The sequence below is a fragment of the Myxine glutinosa genome, chromosome 4 (assembly GCF_964187855.1).
Source record: "Myxine glutinosa chromosome 4, kmMyxGlut1.1, whole genome shotgun sequence".
Classification (NCBI taxonomy): domain Eukaryota; kingdom Metazoa; phylum Chordata; class Myxini; order Myxiniformes; family Myxinidae; genus Myxine; species Myxine glutinosa.
The window spans coordinates 110139578-110164397 of NC_136264.1; the positions used below are offsets into that span (position 1 = coordinate 110139578).

The following is a 24820-nucleotide window of genomic DNA, read 5'->3' on the forward strand; positions in this document are numbered from 1 at the left end:
TAGTTATGGTATGCCACCACCTGTTGAAGTTATACAATTCTTACAGAATGGTGTTTATCAAACATTTCAAGTTCAAGAAATTAATTCTAAATGTTGTGGTCAATTATGTTTATATGTATTATTTCAACTCAACAATAATGAAAATTTTTATGATATCATTTTAAATCTAATATAAATGACTTATGTTGGAAAAGATGGTTCTATCTTTGGAAAATCCTCTCAGGATATTGATTTATCAAATTATTATACAAAGGCACAGGCTGAACGACAAAAATATAGTGTAAGTAAAAATATTAATATGAAGAATACTTATAAATTAATCAATTATCCAAACCCTACAGATGCGAATGACTTAATTAGATTAAGTGATTTATCACAATATATATTTTTAAAGAAAACAGCACGTTTTGTTATACAAGTAAAATTTACAACCACAACACCTGGTTATACTGACCATACACCTTTCCTCATTGAATTTAACTACCTGCTTACAATTGAATTTTATAAAGAAGGACATATAGTTAATATGCGAATTAATAAATGGGGGTATGATATGCCTGATTTAGGGTATAATTGGTCTTTTTCAATAAACATAGAAGACCTACATGATTTTAATCAGTCTCGTAAAGAAGAATATTATCCACTTGGTGAGGATAAGGATTTATGTGGAAGTACAATTAATAAACAACAAATACATGGTTTTAAGAAAAGAAAAATATATGATAGTATAGCGATGGTTAGCATGACAAAGAAGGAAGGTCATGAGATAAGGATAGAAAGCCAAGGAATACAAACCAATTTGGTAGTGGGAAGATGGGGTGGTATTACCTGTCATAATATTAATCTCACATATATTTCTGATACATAAATGGCAGGAAGAAGACTACAAGAGAATTATAATTTTTGTATTCAAGGATACCTACAAGAAAAGGGTGCTCGGTATTACATACCTTATGATTTGGAGCATATACATGGGAATTTTGTCATTAAAAACTGGCCTTATACTGATATTGTTAAACCCACAAATAGAGACTTGTTTAAAATATTAAATAAAAATGAACTTCTCAAAGTTATGAAATATAAAACTCTTTTAGAAATCGTCAACAAATCTTATTGGTATCCTATTATGAGAAAAATAATTATAGATACAAGAATATCTCAAAATCCAGATGAGTATATGTATAATATTCTTTGGGGCTCAAGCTCAAGGGTAGCAAGGGATGAGGAAGGAGTTAAAGAAGAGAAGGAGGAAAGAGAGAAGGAGGAGAAGGAGGAAAGGGAGAAAAAGAAGGAGGAAAGGGAGAAAAAGGAGAAGGAGGAAAGGGAGAAAAAGGAGAGGGAGAAAAAGGAGGAGGAGAAGGAGAAAAAGGAGAGGGAGGAAAGGGAGAAAAGAGAGAAGGAAGAGAGGGAGAAAAAGGAGAAGGAGGAAAGGGAAAAAAAGGAGAGGGAGGAAAGGGAGAAAAGAGAGAAGGAAGAGAGGGAGAAAAAGGAGAAGGAGGAAAGGGAAAAAAAGGAGAGGGAGGAAAGGGAGAAAAGTGAGAAGGAGGAGAGGGGAAAAAAGGAGAGGGAGGAAAGGGAGAAAAGAGAGAAGGAGGAGAGGGAGGAAAGGGAGAAAAGAGAGGAGGAGGAGAGGGAGCAAAGAGAGAGGGAGGAAAAATATAAAAAGATGGAAATCAGTGAGATTAATAAAAGATTGAAGGTATTACAGCAAATAGATCAAACTCAACGCACTGAGGAGGAAAATAAAGAAATGAAAAGTCTAATGGAAATATTATTTTCAAGAATAACGGCGTCAATGTCTTCACTTTCAGGGAGGAGATTTAAACGAGAAAGTGGTGAAGAAGAAGAAGGAAAAGATTATGTGGTTGATGATGTTGGTGTTATTGACTTTAGTTAGTTTTATTTGTAAATAAATGGAGGAGAGAGTGAAGGCATTCCTTAGGATTCTTTATGTTTTAAAAATTAAGATAGAAATGTATATGTTGAAAACCAAAAAGGTTTTGATCCTCTGTCGGAATTTTTCTGATAAATAAATATGAGTTATTGTCTCAAATGTAAAAAGAAAACTAAATCTAAAAATATCTCTTATGTTAAAGCTAAAAATAATAGAGTTTATCAAAAAGGAATATGTCAAGTGTGTGGCTCTAAAAAGTGCCAATTCATCTCTCCTAAAAGAGGAGGAGACATACAAAGGTTTCTCTCAGGAAGTAAATTTACAACAACTGGAATTCCAGGGGAATTACATCTACCTGGATATTCGTTCTGTGGTCCTGGAACAAACCTAGATAAAAGATTAGATGAGGCTGACAATCCTAAATCTTGGTCTAAACCTATAAATAGGGTTGATGAAGTGTGTATGAAGCATGATATTGCTTATGGGAAAACCGCTACATTGGATGAAAAACATGAAGCAGACAGAGAAATGTTATATAATTTGTCTTTGATACAAAATCCTACATTGAGAGAGAAAGTTGATAGGTTTATTGTTAAAAAAATGATAAGTGTCAAATTGAAACTTGGTCTTGGTTATTCACCCTCAAAAAACTATTAGACTCCAATGATGTTATCAAGACTGAGGAGCTTTTGGCTAATGAATTACACAAACCTATAATCACAAAGTTTAAAAGAAGGAAAGTTTATTCTAAATACACCGACCACATATGGTCCGCTGATTTAATTGAATTGAATAATGACAGTGGATACAGGTATGCTTTAACCGTTATTGATTTGAGGAGTAGATTTGCCTGGGTTGTTCCGTTGAAAAACAAGAGAGGTAATACTTTAATGTTAGCCTTTAAGCTAATATTTGATAGGGATAAAAGGAAACCAAAAAAGTTATGGACCGATGAGGGAACAGAGTTCTATAACAAAATATTTATGAAATTTCTTAAAGGGGAGGGTATTAAATTATACAGCACCTTTAATGAAGGAAAAGCAGTTGTTATTGAGCGTTTTAATCGCACTTTGAAAGAGAGACTATATAAAAAATTCACACAACTCGGTTCTCAAAAATGGGTGTATTTAATTCAGGATATTGTAGATAATTACAATAATACAGTTCATTCATCAACAAAATCAAAACCATCGGAAACATTTACAAAATTAGAATATGAAAAGGAGATTAATTTGAGAAAGCCCAAGTTTAAAGTTGGTGATATTGTAAGAATATACAAATGGAAAAGTCATTTTGAGAAAGGTTATACACAAAAATGGACTCGTGAATTATTTAAAATCATTGATGTAATGGATACAGTCCCTTGGACCTACAAATTATATGATTTAAATGGAGAAGAAATCTTGGGTTCATTTTACTCGCAAGAATTACAAAAAACACAAGTAAGCAGATAATACCCTTGAAAATAATAAATAAATAAATAAAATGTAATGGGGATACGTTTTTAAATCTGTGAACCCCAAACACAGAATCCCACAACTTTTTAGTTGGGGCTTAACTTTTGTGTGTGTATAATGGGGATACGTTTTTAAATCTGTGAACCCCAAACACAGAATCCGAGTCTCCAAAAATATAACCATCTTTCCAAGTCTCCAAGGTAGAACCACAATTTTCAGAAATATTGGGGGTTTCCGTGATAAGTCTCACATAGTATAACTGCGGACCATCAGGGAAAACTTCCCTTTCCCAATTTTTTAGGGTTTCTATGATGTGTCTCACATAGTATAACTGCGGACCATCAGGGAGAATTCCCGTTTCCCAATTTTTTAGGGTTTCTATGATGTGTCTCACATAGTATAACTGCGGACCATCAGGGAGAACTCTCCTTGCCCAATTTTTTAGGGTTTCTATGATGTGTCTCACATAGTATAACTGCGGACCATCAGGGAGAACTCTCCTTGCCCAATTTTTTAGGGTTTCTATGATGTGTCTCACATAGTATAACTGCGGACCATCAGGGAGAACTCTCCTTGCCCAATTTTTTAGGGTTTCTATGATGTGTCTCACATAGTATAACTGCGGACCATCAGGGAGAATTCCCGTTTCCCAATTTTCAGAAATTTGTGGGTCTCCAATGTATGACTTGTATTCTGACTCATCAAGGTAGAACTTGTTCAGTGGGTTTTGTTTTGATAACTCACAACAAGTATCATCATGGTAAAACTCTTTTTCAGGATTTTGTGGATCTACAAGGTATAACTCTTTGGCTGGATCATCAAGGTAGAACTCGTTCTGGGGGTCTTGGTTGTTCAAAAAGTCTTCAAACAAAAAAATAACTTCATCCCAAGTTGTGTTAAAAGCAGAATTTTCATTTCGTATCTCAGATACAATTTCCTGTGAAAGAAAATAACAATGTATTAATTTAATACAATATTTTTATTTGTATAAATCAAGCTCTATGAATATTAAAATAAACTTTGTTAACTCTTACACGAGTCTCATCTAAAAAAAAAAAAAAAAAAAAAAAAAAAAAAAACTTACCTCCATTGATAAGAGGTTCGAGTCCAGTTCATCAATCTGAAGGTTGAGTTCTACACAGGTAGTAGGACTCCAAGGAATAGCAAAGTTATCCCATTCCATTTCGGCATAGTAGTCCATTCTCAAGTGAAGCAGAAAGCGTGTTTGAAAAAGCCTGTGTGGTCGGTGCCTTTTATAAGAATGGCTGGGTGTGTGTCATTTCCTGTGGAAATTCCCTGGGCAAACCTGGGCGTGTCTTAACTGGAAATGATGTGATGGAAATTCCCTGAAAATGATGTAATGTATTACCTGGAAATGATACAATGCTGAAGAGTTTATAAAGTGCGTGGGACTTAACAAAGTGGGTGGGGCTTAGCAGAAGTGGGCGGAGCCTAGTAAAAAAGTGGGCGGGTCTAGTAAAAATGTGGGCAGAGCTTACCAAAAAGTGGGCGGCACTGGAGGCGCTCAGACAATAACATTGAGGGAGGTTTATCATTTTATTTTAGCTCAGTTAAAATATCTTGAGAAAGAACCAAACTCAAACATATTTTTTGTTAATGTATTAGACGGTGAGGAGAGTTGTAGGAGAATTAAATTATTTCCCACACATAAACAAATATTTGTAGGGTCGTTGTTTGAGTGGGCCAAAGATGATTCACCAGATGATATTAAGAGTAAAAGGTTAAAAGGTCCATAAGGTCAGAAGGATCACAGGTTCACACAGAAGGACCATTGTTTAAGTGGTCTAATGAATAAGGATAACATGTCAAAAGGTTAGAAGGTCCGTAAAGAACAGGGTGAGAGAAATAGAGGTGTTTAGGGGCAATGAGGGAGGGGAAAAATTAACATGTAAGTCAATGGGAAAATGAGAGTGTCCCAGAAGCAACATATATACACTACTGGCCATGCTGGCCCAGGCGTTCGAAGAGCGTGCGGAGGTGGTGTAGGTGCTCTTCGCGGGACGCGCTGGCGACGAGGATATCGTCCAGGTAGACGTAGACAAAATCCAAGTCGCGCAGGACGCTGTCCATCAGCCGCTGGAACGCCTGAGCCGCATTCTTCAGACCGAAGGGCATCCGCAGGAATTTGAAGAGTCCGAACGGCGTGATGACCGCCGTCTTCGGGACGTCCTCCGGCCTGATGGGGACCTGATGGTAGCCGCGTATGAGGTCCACCTTCGAGAAGAAGGACATGCCCGCCAAACGGGCGGAAAAGTCCTGAATGTGGGGGACGGGGTAGCGGTCGGGGGTGGTGGCGTCATTGAGACCGCGATAGTCCCCGCACGGTCGCCATCCCCCGCCGGGCTTCGGCACGATGTGCAGCAGCGATGCCCAAGCACTCTCCGAGCGCCGAACGATGCAGAGTCGCTCCAGGGTAGCGAACTCCGCTTTTGCTACCGCCAGCTTCGTCGGCTCGAGGCGGCGTGCCCGGGCATAGACCGGTGGCCCGACGGTGGGGATGTGATGGGCCACCCCGTGCTTGATGGCCCCCGCCGAGAAGGTGGGCCGCGTGAGGGCCGGGAAGCCAGCGAGGAGGCGGGTGAATTCGTCCGCTGCCGGAAGCGTACAGATCAAACGTGGCCGGAACCGAACCGTTCGGCAAGCCGCTTGGCAAGCCGCTCGGTGAGCCGCTCAGTGGGCTGCTCGACGGGCTGGGCAGCGCACAAGCGAGCGAGCTGAACGTCTCGGCCTGGACAAGACGTCTGTGCTTTACGTCGACCAGGAGCCCATTTGCGCACAGGAAGTCCGCGCCAAGCAATGCCATGGGCACGTCGGCGGTGATGAACGACCATCGGAAAACCTGCACTCCGAACCGCAGAGAGAGGCAGCGTTTTCCGTACGTACGGATGGGCATCCCATTCGCGGCAAGCAGCGCGGAGCCCCCGCCCGCGGCGTGCTTGTCCGACGTACCGGCAGGAACGACACTCACCTGCGCTCCTGTGTCGCACAGGTAACGGCACCCGGATAAGGTGTCCGTGATGAACAGCAGGCTGTTCGAACGGCCGGCGCTCATTGCCACTATCGAGCGCCGGCCCGATCGTTTCCCGACCTGTCAAAGGAGCATGGCGGATGACACTGTCGAGCCTTGTGGCCGAACTTGGCATGGAACCAGCACCAGGTGGTGGAGCTGGAGGAGCGCGGCTGGCTCCGCCAGGCCGGTGGAGCCGGCAGTTTTCCCCGCTGTGGCGGTTTTCGCCACGGCGGTGGGCGGGGCGTGGCGGCGGCCACGAGGTGCGTATCAGCATGCTGTGTATGCTGTGTAAGCTGATGCTGTGAATCAGCATCAGCCTCGGGATCCACGAGGTGGGCAGCAGCATCAGCCTCGAGATCCGCGACGGCCGCACCGACTCTCGCCCGCGTGTCCGAAGCCGCGAAGTACCTGTCCGCCTCGGCGGCCAATGCTCGGGGTTCCGTTAGCACGGTCCTGGCCAACGCGAGGCGTACCTGTGCTGGAAGTTGGCGACGGAAAAGCGCCCGGAATAGAGAACCAGGGGCTTCGTCGCCCAACAGCGACAGCATATGGTCCATTCGGACCGACGGGCATGTGTCGCCGAGCTCGGGGAGATCCAGGAGGCGGTCGGCCCGTGCGTCCTCCGTGAGGCCGAACGTGGCTAGGAGCAGCCGCTTGAGTGCCTCGTACTTGTGGCCGTCCGGTGGGTGGCGAAGGACGGACACAACTCAAGCGGCCGTGCCGGGCCCGAGGGAGGCGACGACGTGGCAGTAGCGCGTGTCATCGCCGGTGAGGCGCCGAAGCTGAAACTGGGCTTCGGCTTGGACGAACCAAACTTCGGCCTGGGCCTCCCAAAATTCGGGAAGTTTAACCGACATCGCGTTGTTGGCCATGGCAATGGCGTCGTGTTGGGAAGGATCGCTACGGCAGATCCAACGTCGAGGTCACCAATAAAGTGCGGTGTTACGCGTGCTACTTGTAAGCAAGGAGGAAGCGGACAACGCGGTAATTTGTAAGAGTCTTTATTCAAGAGCTCACTGTAACACTGAGCTGCTCAGGGCTGCGCGCCCCGTGTATATCTTGAGGCCACGCCTCTCTCCCCGGCGTGGCCCACCTCCACTTGGTGTGCGGGGTGATGTCACCACGTCAGTGCTTTCGTGTCCGCCACACCGCTCTAACGCATAACCACGAGTTTAAACTACATTTACAACAAATATGAAAGCTATTTTCATATCACAATGTTAAATATAGAATATATAGAAGATAATGTTAAAAAAATGAGCCCTATCTTCCAATGGTAAACAATCCTTCAAAAAATCCCTAGATCCGGAATAATATCCTGAGCTTCACCAAAAAACTACGTAATCAATTCTTCCTTATCCCAAGGGCAATCATCTCACCAACTTTCATCCAAATCCGTTCAGAACTTTTCCAGATATCTTGTTTACAAACACACGAACACACACACGCACACACACACGGTCACGATTGAATGGGAGCACGGTAATGGGACACGATGAATGGGAATGAATGAATGAATGGGAATGGGACACGAATGAGCCCTGGCGGGAGTAATGATATGTACTGCTCCCTTGCTTTATGCTCAGCATTTGAAAGGGATAGAGCACCGACAAAGCACCATAGGTTGGCAGCCATAGTGCAGGCTTTGATGGGAATAGTGGCTTCCTCCTGCGTTGAAGTCCCCTTTCCCTCCCCCTCTCCCCTCCCCTTCCCCTCCCCTCTTCCTTACTCCTACCTCCTCCCCTACCCCTCCTCTCCCCCTGACCTCTTCCCTCCCCTTCCCCTTCCCCCTCTTCCCCTCCCACCCAGCAACGCCGGGTACTTCAGCTGGTATTATTTAATAAAGTGCAGTTCCATCCCTGACACTCCATGGGTATGCAATATTTTAATCCACCTAGCAGGGTTACACGAAGAGCATGTCCTAAAATGGAACTCATCAGGTGCAAATTGTAGGTTTTTTGATTAATGTTGGTTGCCCTTCATATTCCGAAGAAGGGTGTTCACATGAAACATGCAAACCACCTGGTCAATTTGTTTGAAGTGCAGAAGCAGCTGCTCAGAAAGCAACCCCACTCAGAGGTAGCAAGCAGTATAGCCTTGGGTCATTAAGGAACCTCAAAGAAGACCAGACAACTTGCTATATCCAAAGTACAGGCAGTAATTTAGAATTTAGCCACAATGCCAGCATCCAACTCACCTCCTCTTAGCAAAAACATGGTGTGATTTTTAACGTCCACTAATTAATGCTGTCAAATGGAACACCCAATTTAACATCCTTCGGAGGAACAGCACCCTGCCTGTGGAACACCAGTGACAGTTAAAGTTGGGCCACGATTCAAACTCAGGTTATAGTCCGCTCAGAGGCCTGCATTTTTGGAATCAGACAGTCATGGACGAGTTGAATGACGAAAGATAAATGTCAACAAAAGGCCAATGGAATTTTGCGGATATCTCCACAAGGCACTGTTACTATCCATCATTGAACTTTGGTCAAGTTTAGTGGAAAATGGGCAGAGATGATGAGGAGTATGTGGAAATGTTTAGAATCAGGCAAACAAAGTTAGAGTAGGAAGAGCACAAGTATATATGAAGAATGACATGAGGTGGCAATGATTCACCACCTTAGACTGGAGGAAAAAAGGTCAATGTCTAATACAGGCAAGTAATTCCATATGTTGGGAAACGATGAAACAAATGTGTATTTGTGAGTGGAAAACTTGCATATTGTCCTGTGATCAAGGTGCAAGTCCTCACTTGGCTGAAGTATGAGTGGAGGGCAAAGAAAGAATGCGAGCCAAAGCAGAACAAGGTTCGTTGAAGACAGGTGTCCCTTTTGCATGCGAAGTACAGTCACGTGAAAAAGTAAGTACACCCCATGTAAAGTTTTGACTTTTTCCACATATTTCAACATACAGCTATTTGATCTTCATTTCAACAATATTGCTAGATAAAGGTGATATAATATAACAAATATCATGAAACATTCACATTTTGTCGTCCATTGTATAATTTAAATAAACATAAATGCAAATTTCGCATGTGGAAAAAGTAAGTACACCACTACATTTATCACTACTTCAAATACCTAAAATTAGAATCAGGTGCACCAGCTCAGGTGCAAATGATGAGAACATCGTTAGAGAGGATCTTGGAGGAACCTGTCTTATTTAAACCTCAGACATTTCGTTTGGTTTGCTTTTTGTTGTTGAAGAGTGTGGCATCACCATGCCTAGATCAAAAGAGCTCTCTGAGGCTTTCAGAAAGAAGGTTATAGATGCCTACGAGTCAGGGAAGGGATTTAAAAAGATCTCCAAACAATTTGAAATCAATCATTCGACTGTCCGGAAGATCCTCGACAAGTGGAGAAGATTCCAAACAACTGCCAATTTGTTCAGGCCAGGCCGCCCCAGCAAGTTCAGCCTGAGAGCAGACCGCAAGATGCTGAAAGAAGTCTCTAAGAACCCCAGAATGTCATCAAGGGACCTACAGGTAGCTCTTGCCACTGTTGATGTCAAAGTGCACGAGTCTACCATTAGAAAGAGGCTGCACAAATTTGATCGACATGGGAGGTGTGCCAGGAGGAAACGTTTGCTGTCCAGAAAGAACATCAGGGCAAGACTAAAGTTTTCCAATGAACACCTAGGCAAAGACCAGCACTTCTGGAACAATGTGCTCTGGACAGATGAATCAAAGGTAGAGCTATTTGGCCACAGTACCAGAAGACATGTTTGGCGAAAACCAAAGACAGCATTTGACCACAAGAACCTGATACCAACTGTAAAGCATGGTGGTGGAAATATTATGGTTTGGGGCAGCTTTGCTGCATCAGGGCCTGGGCAGCTCACCATCATAGAATCCACTATGAATTATTCATTGTACCAGAGGGTGCTTGAGGATAATGTGAGCCCATCTGTCGGAAAGTTGAAGCTCAACCGAAGGTGGACCTTGCAACATGACAATGACCCTAAACATACCAGTAAATCCACCAAGGAATGGCTGAAAAGAAAGAAATGGAGGGTTCTGGAATGGCCAAGTCAAAGTCCGGATCTAAATCCCATCGATGTGTTGTGGGGGGATTTGAAACGAGCTGTGCGTGCAAGAAACCCCTCAAACATCGCACAGCTGAAAGAATTCTGCATGGAGGAGTGGGCAAAAATTTCTCCCAGTCGATGTCAGAGACTGGTAGACAGTTATAAGAAACGCCTACTTGAGGTTGTTTCTGCCAAAGGGGGCAATACCACCTATTAGACCCAAGGGTGTACTTACTTTTTCCACATGCGAAATTTGCATTTATGTTTCTTTAAATCATACAATGGACTACAAAATGTAAATGTTTCATGATATTTGTTATATTATATCACCTTTATCTATTAATATTGTTGAAATGAAGATCAAATAGCTGTATGTTAAAATATGTTAAAGTCAAAACTTTACACGGGGTGTACTTACTTTTTCACGTGACTGTAGATCCAATGATTTAACCCACAAGGCAGATCCAATGATTCCCCCCCAAAACAGGAGATTTGTATTCATTGCACGATGCATGATGGGGTATGACCCATTATTCTCCTCCAATCTTGAATTCCTTGGGGATATGCAGTCTAATACTCAACATGGTTGGCATCTCACAGACAGGAAGTTGAGTATCCAGGGTCTGCTTCTTGCTCACCATGGGCAACTTTGTGGTCTTGAAGTGCTTTATCATTTCTCTTCTGCTTTTCATACCCACTAGCATATAAGATGGGAATACCAATCTTTGCTGTCATTGCTAATATATGGGGCAAGAACAAAAAAGGATTCCTCGGAGATCCTGCTCTCCCTGTGGGGATAACCAGCGTCGCAAGTTGGCATTTGCAGTTTCGCCACATGTGTCCATGTACCCATACACCAACCGTCCTTTTGATTTTTTGCGTCGCAAACCTTCCTGGGAGTTCTCTGAATCCACCGTCATCAGTTTCATCGGAATCCAAAATTCTCAAATTATAGCATGACCGACAGGCAGACTGACATGGTTCCTTTTACAATATAGATGTTGCTAGCTGAGAATGCCTGATAGTGAGGCCAGGAACTCACAATACAGAAACCCAAGCAATTGAGTTTCGATGAAAATGGAAAATCAGTATCTTTGTGAGAAACCTCCCTAATAGACTAATTTGCAGTTTCCATCTATATATATAAAACACAGTTTGTGTGTGTGTGGGTGCACGTGTGTGTGTGTGTGTGTGTGTGTGTGTGTGTGTGTGTGTGTGTGTGTGTGTGTGTGTGTGTGTGTGTGTGTGTGTGTGTGTGTGTGTGTGTGTGTAATGTTACCGATAGACTCCGAAACGGAGAGGCTCACGTGCTTGATATTTGGCATAGACATGGCCATTGAGCCTGGGACGAACATGGCTGAGACCATATTTGACGAGATACATATTTTTTATTCATATTTACCTCAGCGCATTTCAGCGAAGTACCCGCTAATCTCAGCCAGTGCGAGCAGCTCGCTGATTCGCTCAGAGCGATCACGTGATGTTCCATCCCGTCACACGTCACACGTTTGCACGTAATTCAGGGCGAAAACCCATTGCGTTTTTTCACCTTTATGCGACCGTGTTCTGTGTCGATTTTGTGCGATATGAATTAAATTTTAATTCATATTTCGTGTTTACGAATTCGAATACGAAGGATTTCCCCTTTCCCCTTTCGATTTCGAATACGAATCGAATACGAGCTTGAGTCGAGAGGGCGAATGTACGGGTTGGGAATGTACGGGTTCAGTGTCACAAAAGACAGTGTCACATCACTGTGTGACATCACGTGATCCTAGCAGAAGTACCCGGCATTGCCGGGTGGGGGAGGGGAGACCCGTACATGTCTCACAGTTATGTGTTCGCACGTAATTCAGTTTTTTCACATTTCAGCGAGGAACATTGCCATTCACACCACATAGGTTTTTTTTCACTTTCATCTGATATTTGTGATTTATTTCTACCAAACTGTATTTCCCATCTACACGGCCATGTATTCCTATTAACGTTATGTAAAGTACATAAATTGTGTGGATTACATCATTTATGGATGTGATCAATTGCCAGTAACCATCTATATCCCTCCCCTCCCCTTCCCTCCTCCCCCTCCCTCCCCCTCCCCCTCCCTTTCCCCCCTCCCCCTACCCTTCCCCTCCCATCCCCCTCCACCCTACCCTCTCCCCTTCCCCCCTCCCCTTTCCCCTCCCCTCCCCCTCCCCTCCTCCTCCCTTTTCCCCATGCCCCTCCCTTTCCCCCATGCCCCTCCCTTTCCCCCATGCCCCTCCATTTCCCCTCTACCCCTTCCTTTCTGCCCTACCCCTTCCCCATCCCCATCCACCTCCCCCCTCCCCTCCCCCCTCCCCTCCCCCTCCCTTTCCCCCATGCTCCTCCCTTTCCCCCCTACCCCTTCCTTTCTGTCCTACCCCTTCCCCACCCCCATCCCCCTCCCCCCCGCCCCCTCCCCTCCCCCCTCCCCTCCCATCCCCCATCCCCCTCCCCCCCGCCCCCTCCCCTCCCCCTCCCCCTCCCCCCACACCCTCGCCCACCCTCCTCCCCCTCCACCTCCCCCTCCTCCCCTCCCCCTCCTCCCCTCCCCCTCAATTGCCAGTAACCATCTATATCCCTCCCCTCCCCTTCCCTCCTCCCCCTCCCTCCCCCTCCCCCTACCTTTCCCCCCTCCCCCTACCCTTCCCCTCCCATCCCCCTCCACCCTACCCTCTCCCCTTCCCCCCTCCCCTCATCCTCCCTTTTCCCCATGCCCCTCCCTTTCCCCCATGCCCCTCCCTTTCCCCCATGCCCCTCCCTTTCCCCTCTACCCCTTCCTTTCTGCCCTACCCCCTTCCCCATCCCCCTCCCCCTCCCCCCTCCCCTCCCCCTCCCCTCCCCTCCCCCTCCCCTCCCCCTCCCCCCTCCCTCTCCTCTCCCCCCCTCCTCTCCTCCCCCCCGCTCCTCCCCTCCCCTCCCCCGCCCGGCAATGCCGGGTACTTCTGCTAGTCATTTATAAGCCATTGTTTTTATTAGTGCTTGTTTGTTTTAAACTCCCCAAAGGACAGTGTGACTTCTGCTAATTGTAAAGAACTGTTTGTGTCGTCTCGTCTTGCGATAAGGTTCTTCCATTTGGTTCATCAGAAATATTTTTGAGAACAAATCTTTCAACACATGAAAGTGCAAGAAGTGCAAGATGTCAACACAATTCACCTTGAGTGAAAATGTTTGTGGAACAGATGCATTTTCAGCCCACCGAGTAATCCGCACTTGCATGACTTATCATGTTGGTCGCATAAAGGGTGCTTTGACTGTATGTAGTTACTGAGAACTTTAGGTAACATCCGTGAATGCGTGATTGTGTCCTGTCACAACACCATCTTCTAGTGAAAACCAGAAGAACATTTAATCCACGCCAAACATGGGTGTAACAATAGAGTAGCACGATATAATGGTCTTGAAAAAGCACAGACAAAGTAAAGTGAAGTTGTTGTTTTTTATTCAAAAAAATATACATTATTAACAAAAAATTTGAAAAATATACATTGAAAACAAAACATCAAAAAACAACTTTTTGTTTTCGTGCAAAGTAGCGATTATTTGCATTGAATACCGATTCACGCACATTGCACTCCAACAAGCATCTCGACCTCAACACGAGCACGATAATGCTTCTAAATGACATTTGTTTGCATTAGTGTGATAGTATGCAAGTAGCATTGATTGTTGTGCACCACCTGAGTAAAGCATTGTTCTAATATGGAAAATACATACACACCAAGCACAGATACAGACATAATTGGAGCTTGAGGGTCAATAGGCCCATACTTTTTTATTTTACACAACTGGCAAAAACATCCCCCCTCTTACACTCTCAACTTGTTACATCCTTCACTGCCCCCCTTCCCACTTCCCCTCAAACTTTCCCAATAAATGTCGAGAGTCAATGCAGCCAATTATTACTTTTTTGGCATCGCCCGACACCAAGGTTTTGGAAAAAGTGAGGAAGAGAAATAAGATTATTCTTATAAGAAAACTAACACCGGAAAGTTTACAAATAGCAGCTATCCTTTCCAATTCTACCTGGACCTTAATATGCCTTTTAAGTTTCCAAATGTAGTTTTTCCCCAAAATTACAGAAATTGAGCTGAATAGCTGTGTAGAGTTATTTTTTCCCCCCTTTTTGGACAAGAATTCTACAATGGCAAATAAAACAAGTCACAACCTGCACATCAGTAAGGTGTTTGTCAACTTCTTCTCTTTTTTTTTAACTAAGTGCCATTCCTAAGTTTCCTAACGAAAAACCTTCAGACATACTGTACAGATACATAGACATGCAGATATACTGAAACGTCATGCCACCTTGCGGAGGCTGACAGGGTAACTGAGTAGTTGTATACCTACCTTTGAAATGTCTAGTCTAGATTTGATTCCCACTGAACTCTAAACTGCCACCTTGGAGATTCACTGGGAGGGGGAAATCGCCCGTTGAATGGGATGCTAGCCTGGGTGACCATCTACTAGCATTCACGGGTGGACATTAAAGAAACTCATGCTATTCTGTCTTTTATAAAAGTAGACCATTGTCTGCTGGCTGCCTCAATGAGCTGCTCTGCAGCTGTAACATGTCACTGAGGATAAAAAGTCCTTTGCTACCTGGATAATTTGGCACCAAAGGTGGACATTCTGGTCTCCCACTGCATCAACAGCGGTAAACTTCCAAAAAAAATCATTTTCTACATCCTCTAAAATATTTTATTTTGTTTCAAATTAATTATATACAATACTTTAACAATGTAGAACAAAAATCGCCTTCTTGGCACTTTCAAAAACCTTCCCTTTCACAGTACGTGGACAAAATATTACAGTATTTTACGTCATCTCGACCAATCAAATTCGCCGCTTGCTGACCCTCCCCATGTCCTTTTTTTCTCAAGACTGTGTGGGGTAAAGTGTTCTATGAACTCTCTCGTTTAAATATATATTCCTTTTTGTCACAAAACCCAAAATTTTTGGATTGTTCGATGTCTGACCGGCAGACAGGTGTAGTCCCAAAGTAAAAAAACAGAGCACAAGCGACACACACAGCACTTTCGCACACGGTAAATAAACGAAATTGTGGAAGCTTGGCTGGGAAGTGGTTTAAGGCACTTTTTCAGGCTTCCCTTGACCAAAGGTCACCGAAGTTCTTTCTAAGCCAATCGACTACTCAAGGCACCTATCCCTCTACATGTGGCTGCTTCAGCCCCAACCCGCCCCCTCTCTCTATGCTCCCCATAGCTTTGCTTTCGGCAATTTCCATACGGTATTTTTCACAGCATTTCATTCTGGTTTCCCATTAGATTATCTGTAGATCAGTAGTTTGATTCACTTTTCAATATCAATTTCGCTTTGGGATATCAGTTTTGATTCGTCATTGCAACTTGTGATGTGATGACACAAATTGTACATAAAAATGTCATTAAAAACAATTTTCAGTGGGATTTTTCTTGATTTTCTAAGCGGTCTAAAGAAGTCTTAAGGGTCTTAAAAGGTCTAATATGGGTCTAATGGCCTATGGGTAAAAGTGTCAAATGGATCCTAAGTGGTTTTATGGGTCTTAAGGCTCCTAAAGGGTTCAAAAGTGTTAAAAGCGTTAAAATGGGTCAAAGGGGTCTAAATTGGTTTAAGGAGTCTGTCTAAAGGGTGTAAATGTCGAAGGGGTCCAAAAGGTTTTTTATCATCCAAAGATTCTATCGGGGTTTAAAGGGACATAAGGGGTCTAAATTGTCTATGGGGTCTATGAGGTCTCAAGGGTCTATGGAGTCTAAAGGGGTGTAAAGGTTTAAAAGGTACGTTCTAATAGATAGCCACAGTGCAACTGACGTTCAAGCAGTTCGCTGTCATTCTGGTATCTAAAGCACAAGTGACAACCCTCATCATCGTCCCACCCTGAGGGTGGATGAAGTTTCCAAGTTAAATGTCTAAAGGTCTGAAAAGGGTATAAAAGGTCTAAAAGGGTGTAAGGGTCTAACGGGGTCTGAAAAAAGCTAAAACAGGTACAAAGTTTGAAAGGTGGCTAAAAGGTACATTTCAATAGTATGTACTTAATAGACTGTTTGAATTTGGCATTACATCTTTTGATGCGATGTGAATGGTGCACGAAAAATGTTGTCAAAAACGATTTCCATTTAGTTTTTCTTCATCCAAGTGGTTAAAAATGTGGACTGAAGCAGGAACTACGCCATCTTGTCGAGGATAGCTTCCTAGTCGTGGCGACAGCTGAGATCACTTCCTGTGAACAACATAGTCCCTCTGTCACAATTTGTTCCATATCAAATGATATGCATACAAGTGTTAACCTCACTCTGATCCAATACACTGGCTAAGTCGTGTGTGTGTGCGTGTGTGTGTGTGTGTGTGTGTGTGTGTGTGTGTGTGTGTGTGTGTGTGTGTGTGTGTGTGTGTGTGTGTGTGTGCACGTGCGTGTAACTTCACTCCAAATATTGCAACTTCACTCAAATTCCATCTTCCAATGTTGATGTCTGAGCTAATGATAAATCTACATGGAGTTTTCACATTTTCCGACTTTAGGAGATACGCAAGCAAAGTCACAAAGCAATGTACCAAAATTTCTTGGCATTACCATGCAGTCTCAGTTTGTGTCTACAGAAGAGTCTTTTGAAGTTTACTCTTCTTGAGGTCTGCCACCACATTGCAGTTATGTTCTGTTCGGCACCTACAATGGTTTGGGTTTTGGGGGTTATGGACAAAAGGAAGGCAAATCAAAAGATGAATGTTGCTAGTACAGACAACTCCCAGTTTGAGAATGATTTGGGTTCCTGGACACTGTTCTCAAAGCGAAATTGTTCTCAAACCGGAACACACTACAATTTGATTAAAACCAACATATATAATACCATATTAATAGGTAAAACAATGTAAATAGTCATTAAGGAGAATTAAAAAAACATACAAATTATTTAATAATTAAATTCCGGCCAGAAAAAAAAAACTCAGCATTATGTTTGTGACGTGTAATTTCAGGGGACAGTTCTCATATAAATTGAGGGTTTCAAGCATATTAATGTTCATGCGAATACATACCTTGTGGTCAGCAGCATTATAGCAGACAGCAGGAGGCTTAGAGCAGCAAGAGCAATCGCAGTGAGTGGGAGAGTTGCGGAATTTTGATGGTTGGCTTCATTATTCAGTGACTTCATCATTAATTTTCTGTTGCATCGTTCCCCCGTGAAGTTGTTGTCACACCTGTTGGAAGATATAGTCTTGAATTCCAGCACATATATAACACTGCTCTACTTTATCAAACATCGTCACAAGAACCAATGTGTCGGCCTACTCTGTAGATGCCAATTTCCTTTCTCCATCTGTACCTTAAATGATCTCAAATGAGGCATTGCCATGTCTCCAGGTACATATTGTTTTAGGACATAAATCGGTAGATCGGCATGTCCGATTTTTACAGTCGAAACTTGGTACGGTAATGGGATCACTTCTAATATATGGAGATGTCGAGATGTTACTGTTGAAGCATATGTGGTGTCAATACCCATTCAAACTCTAGAGGAAGTAGTTTTATGATCAGTTGCAATAAGCAAGCATTTATCAATGTGCATGGACTAGTTAAAGCATACAATTTGTATTCATACAAAAGCAATACATGTGATTACCATCAAATATTACAATGAAGTGACACCGAAGGGACGGGCACATTTACTGGCTTTTTACTCACCGGCAAATTGCCTTTTTCAGCTTCCTAAAGTATCGACACGTGCCGGTAACACAGTAATGTTGGAACCTTTTGGTACACCTCGTCATTCTATTGTATCCAATATCCACTCCTCTAACATTTGCTTCCTTCTTTAGTTTCTCCGCCTTTTCTCTCCTGGACTGGATTTTTGGAGGAGAAGTTGAAAATTGCTCGCTGATTAAGTGTAGCCCAGTTCCACCGCTTGGGGTTACTTCCAAACCTCCACTTCCTTCCTCTGCGCTGCCCTCATCCTGCTCTGGAAGTTCTCCCAAGTTCTCAGGTACCGCCCAATCTTCCGGAGCAGTCTCTGTGCTTTGCACATTCACCGGGCTGAACAGCACTAGGGTTCAATGGTCAGGGTAAGAATGTGACAAGTTGAGAAAAATGATTGTCACGCTTAAAATTCAAAACTCCACCATGTTCTACCTATGGGCTTCGAGCAAAACATGATATCGACATATTTGGCTCAACCACAACATACGAGCTACACAAGAAATAAAGGTTCAATATTGTGGGACATTTTCCATCATTCAATCGTATTCTATTTCAATTGGTTATACAACATGGCCTTTTCGATATTGATTCTGGTTCGGTTTCTCTGACATGAAAGACACGGAATTATGAGACTTTCACGCTACGTGGTTTTAACACGTGGGAAACGCAGAGCTCACCTGCCAGAACAATCGCCAGAATAAAACACCTGGAGAACGTCATTGTGTTGCGTGAACGATTTTTCCAATCGTGAAATTTTCAAATCGTGAACTCTCCCACTCACTGCTTCACACACCGTGAACTGGGCTGCACTTGTAGTGTGAACGATTTAGCCAAATAGTTTCCACGCTGTCGACCCGCCTCAGTCCAATCGCTCACGTTTGTACCTGAGATTCGGTTCTTTTAAAGCAAAATGCGGCTAAGGGCAGGTGTGGGTGTGTGAAGGCAAGGGTGTGGTTTTCTTCCAGGAATAGAAACATAAACAGGGGGGTGAAATGTATGAGCACTTCCGATTTCTTTACCTTCTGTGCCCTATTCTAATCTGTTGGTATTGATTTACCAGTTATTGCCTTATTCTCCCAGATGTCAGAGCTATTTTGGTGATGTTGTCAGAAATAGAAAAAATATGAGTCACATTGCCATTCCAGGAAAGCCCTCTTTCTGAAAGTCCTAAATTTCATGTTTACTGCTCACCTCCACTCCATTGCTATTCTTTTCTCCCACCTGCGGAATATCCTTCCTCAATTTGCTAAACCCCTTCTTCGATCCAGAATTTCAAAGTGGCTGTACACCACCATCTCAAAACATCCTCCATCCCTTATCATGATCTTTTTTTCTTTTTTTTTTGTATACAAGGTCGAGGCTCGTGTAAGAACTCAACATCAATCACAAAAAACAACGACGAACGGACACGCAAAACATACAATACAGGGAGCGGGAGACAAGATGGGGGGGGGGGGGGGGGGAGAGAGGGAAGCACACAAGTACAACAGCAGAGAACAGGGACATCGGAAGATCTGTGGGAGGGAGAGGGCTTGGGGGGAGGACGCATGGGAAGGCGGCGGGGGGGGGGAGGGGGATGGGAAAGTATAAAACACATGGACACTGCTGGAACTTCCAGGAATGAAAAAAGTCGGTATTTAAAAAAAAAAAGTGGATTTGGGGTGAATTAACGGGGGTAGAAGAGATCAAGGTTTTGGTATCTTCGATCTTTGCTATCTTCGTTAACCCTCACCTAACCATCCCCTTTTATCTGCAGGTTTCTACATTTCTTTCAATCTCTTCTCTCCGGCTCCTGCTCATTCGTCCCTCGTTGCATCCCGTATGCTGTGCCACCGCCTCTGTGTAAGTGCACAGAGGCAGCATATGGCACCTTATACCCTTTGTGACCTCGCTCTTCAATGAGCCTATATAATTTGTATACAAAAGATATGCCCAATAATACTCAATTCAGTGATGACAACTGCATTATCAAGTTCACAGGTACTGGACTTAATGGGATTATGTTGGGAGAATTTGTTTTTTTTAAGTTGTAGGAGGCTTCACACGCATTATTTGACAGGGATAGGTAAACCTGTTTGGCTGGAAAGGCACTACCACTCAGACCTAAAAAAAAAATTTAGCCTCATTGTATAAGCTGCATTAATAGGAGGTCTACCTTAATTTGAACAAGATCAAAGTAAGCATATGGCATTGCCTTAGTTTCTTTAGTAAACAACCCCCCAAATAATTCAAACATCATAAAAATACCGCACCTGCAGAATGTGCTTCGAAATAAAGCCTAGTATTGTATCACCTGGGGTCACATCAGGAAAAGGTGGATTCAATAAAGACGAAGCGCGACAGTGGAAGTCATCCCCTTCGCAATAAAAGCCCCTTCATGCCCATGCAACTCATGTATTAGTCCCCTACCGGTGTACGCCGGAGGGGACTATAGGTTTGCACGCTGTCCCTCCGTCCGTCAGTCCGTCAGTCCGTCACGCAAAGAACAGTTTTCCGGACTTTTTTTCTAAACTCTTAATGCTAATGATTTCAAACTTGGCACATGGTTTCCTCGTGATAAGTTACAGATCAAGTTGGAACTTCACGACGTTTCGATCATTTTTGACAAAGTTATGGCACTTTTAACTTTGGGAATTCTGATAATTCTGATGATCCTTAACTCAGTGCCATTTTAAGTTTTAATTTCCTTTAAAAAAAAATTTTCTCTGCAATAATAGGACCGATTGAGATCAAATTTTCACCCTAGGGGGGACTCGGTCTGTAGAACATTTTAATGGTAATTATGACGTTACAGGTCACGTGGTTCGGCCGCCATATTATTTTTCGTGAAAACACGAAAACACCTTTTTCTCTGCAACGGCTGAACAGATCGAGGCCAAACTTTGCAGGCAGAATCGCATACCCACGACGAACAAAAAAAAGTCAACGAGCATGACGTCATGCGTCACATGGTTTCAGAGTTATGACGGTTTTAAGCATGAACCTTTAAAACCTAGCTCCTCCCTCATTTTTGATCCAATCGAGGGGAAACCTCACAGATCTGTTCAGCATGTCAGTCTACTAAAATGTCCTTTTGGAATTTGCGATAGGGCACGTGGTTTGGCAGATATCGTTAATTAAACGAAAATATTTTATAAAAATGGATATCTCTTGAATCGCTGGTACCTCAGACCGTGAGTTGGTAATTATATAATTCACACAGTGCAATACGTGCAGGCCACTCCACTGAGCGACCTTGTGGGCTTATCAACGAGGCGAGGCATGACACACATGTGTCTCAGCATACCTCAGATCAAGTTTGAAAACTAGCATCAACCGTGCATAAATTTGCATAATAGATCATTTTTGACAAAGTTATGGCACTCTGAGCTTTGGTAGGGGACATGTATTGCAGCGCAATACTCAGAATGCTTGTTAGTTAAAGTATTTATTAAGCTGGCGACCTTATTCAGGTAGGCCTCCGATAGAGACTGTAGGTATAAAGTGCAATAATAAAATGGGAAGCAAATCTTCGCAAAGGCTAGTGTCGACCTACATCGGCAGACAGGTACAATAGGGAAGCAAATCTTTGCAAAGTGTTAGGGACAGACAGGTACAATAATGGATGGAATCAACAGGATGTTGATCGAGTGAGGATAAGTTGACGTTTCGAGCATCAACCCTTCTTCGGAGCAAAAGACTAGCTTTCTGTGGTGCAAATCCCACATAGGGTTAACACCAGAAGTATCAGCTTCTCCTTGCTTCCTGCAACAGTTTGTATACTTCGATGAACGTTCAGTTGATTCATTCCTTGGTTAAGAGATACAGTAGATTCCCTAGCAGTTGGTTATAGCTTGCAAATGTATGAAGTTCACTTTTTGATCTGAATGAATAATGGTGATAAACTTGTATTAATCCGAAAACGCAAGAGTGCACATCCAGCCAAGATGAGCAGTCTGTATAAGAATTCTCGACGGCATGTTTGAACTAAAAAACTGTCAAGGGAATTATGAACAAAGCACGAAACATAGAGCAGACTCCAAAGAACAAGCGCACAACATGACACAGCATGAAAACGAATAATAAAAGTTTGGCCCATCCTAACAATATTACGCTAGCGAATTTATTTCTTCTCCAGCTGTTAACAACTATATTGATGTGCCACTATCGGGGACGCCTCGTCGTGGTGGTTGTACCCCCCCCCCCTCCCGCCCCCCAATGCAAGTCTGGGGCCAAATCTTCTCCATTATTCGCTGTTGCCCGGATTTGTTGAGGCAGCGCGGTCACGGTCAGAGTGCCAAAGGGTACACATGGACCGGCCCTTTCCCCCTTGTCTCTCTCTGGCTCTGTCTCTCTGTCTGTCTCTCTCTCTCTCTCTCTCTCTCTCTCTCTCTGTCTCTCTGTCTCTCTGTCTCTCTGTCTCTCTGTCTCTCTCTCTCCCTCTGTCTCTCTCTCTGTCTCTCTCTCTGTCTCTGTCTCTGTCTCTGTCTCTATCTCTGTCTCTGTCTCTATCTCTGTCTCTGTATCTGTCTCTGTCTCGCTCTCTCTATATATACCAACCCTCCTCCCGCACTCCCTCTCTCTAACTCAGTTGTGGCTTTGACTGTGTGAAGGCAGGGGTGCACCATCGTGGATGTGGGGGTCTCTGGGTCGCTCCAGGGACATCAATCGGCTGTCTCCGTGCCACGGGCTTGTTGAAGAGAACTGTCAAGGCCGACAAAACAACAACACCAACAACTATCTTGATGTTTTATTAAAGTCTAAATATGCCAATCTTGATCGAGTTACTCTATATGTAACATGATCGCGATAAGAGCACAGCATGACAGTCAAGAGAACGAGCACACAATGGAAAACTCAATAGAACAAGCAACCAGCATAAAAGTTTGCATGATGAGCCCAGTCCATGAAAGTCCATGGAGCCATACCAACCATGGACACAGCATGGAGCATGCTGATTGCATGCAAATGATTAACGAGACAAATCCCCCACCCCACCAATTTTCTCCCACTCCTCCCTCCAGAATTATAACAGTTTACAAACTTGAGATATTTTACTAGAGTTGTTATATTTACACGAGGGTGGCATGATATAGCTCAGAAGTTGTCCAATCACTATGAACTCCTCATGGTGGAGATATTGTAGCCTCACAGTCTGCTCTATTCCACAGTGAATGGTAGATTATGGTATAGGAAGAGAATTAGGCTACGGATCAGGATGTACATTGGTCATCAAGCCATGAAAAACTTCACAATGTGCTATAAATTATGGCACGGACACAAGAAAGGTCAAAATATATCAATTACATTTTGTATTGAGCCATTCCATTGTGAGACTTGAGCTGACATAATAAATCAAAGCGAGCATACTAACTTTTGAAGTATCTAATCTGGGTTCGACTCGATATAAACTGCTGTCGTCATCGTGCTTCATGGGCAGGGTGTTGCGTCAACAAGTAAATGCCTGGTAGTATTTGTTTCTGGAGCTTAAGGATGCTGCGGTATACCTTTCAAAAGCAATAAGCCATTGTGTACTGATATCAAGGACAAATTCGAAATTCCTGACCAAGTCGTGATTCGTGCGTAATACTGTGATTGCGTCGTGAGTTTTCCGGATGTATATTCTCTGCTATGGAAACGTTTGCCAATTGTTAAGACTTGTCAGTTGGCGTCATAATGCCCCTAGGGAATGTGGAGACATTTTCCATTTGTAAAGACTTGTCAGTTTGCGTCATAATGTCCCTAGGGAATGTGGAGACATTTTCCATTTGTTAAGACTTGTCAGTTGGCGTCATAATGTCCCTAGGCACTATGGAAAAAAGACAACTATATTAACCCTACCGGCGAGATCTTAGAAGATAGTGGCTGTCATCACACACACACGGGTTAAGTTAATCGACGTAGAAAGAAAAAACAAGCTTCCATAAGCAAGAAAAAATCTGGACATGCTAATAATACTATGCTGCACAAGGGTCGATGATGTATTGGACACAATCTCTATATATACTGCATATATATATATATATACAGGGGGCTGCAAAAGTAGGTATACAGTAATGAAAAACAAAACGTGTGCACAAAATGTATTTTATTGATTATACAAGCATATCAATAATAACATATCAATAATAAACATATCAATAATAAACATATTAATCCCTCAAATGTTCAAACTGTTTGCCCCCGGCATTCACACACTCCACTAGTCGAGTGTGGACACCCATGCACACTCTGGCACAAAGGTCTTTATCAGCATCAATTTCCTGGCAAGCCTCCCGTATGAACTGAATCATGGCATCAACAGAACGTGGATTGCGTGCGAAAACCCTGTCTTTTACACATCCCCAGAAAAAGAAGTCCATAGGGGTGAGATCCGGCGAACGTGGTGGCCAGTCAACGGCTCCCCGACGTCCAATCCACCTGTTGGGAAATTCTTTGTCAAGTAGTCAAGAAATTTGTCAATTTCCACTTCACCTGCAAATAATAGATGTATTATAGAAAAAATTACGAAAATAAAAATATTAAAAATGGTAATAATGATTTTAATGGATTAAATGAATTCTAGTATCTATCTATAATTCCAGTAATCTCTGTGTGTATGCGACCGCTGTTTCTCGACAACTACCGGTCCGATATACTTGAAACTTGCCAGGTATATTGCTGGGGACCCGAGGATGTGCCTTTTCAAGGTTTCATATTAATCGGACAAGTAGTTACCGA

At 43.3% G+C, this 24820-nt stretch overlaps 1 protein-coding gene across 1 annotated transcript; it reads right to left on the bottom strand.

Moving 5' to 3' along the window:
- Positions 1–13861: 13861 nt before the first annotated feature.
- On the bottom strand, positions 13862–18997 carry LOC137425071 (proheparin-binding EGF-like growth factor). Its single transcript, XM_068113084.2, has 5 exons — positions 18799–18997; positions 18110–18467; positions 17464–17625; positions 17003–17095; positions 13862–16651 (listed from the first exon to the last, which is right to left on the bottom strand). The coding sequence occupies exons 1-4, from the start codon at positions 18839–18841 to the stop codon at positions 17023–17025; spliced, it is 636 nt and encodes a 211-aa protein (XP_067969185.1). The 5' UTR covers positions 18842–18997; the 3' UTR covers positions 13862–16651; positions 17003–17022.
- Between the last annotated feature and the right edge of the window lie 5823 nt (positions 18998–24820).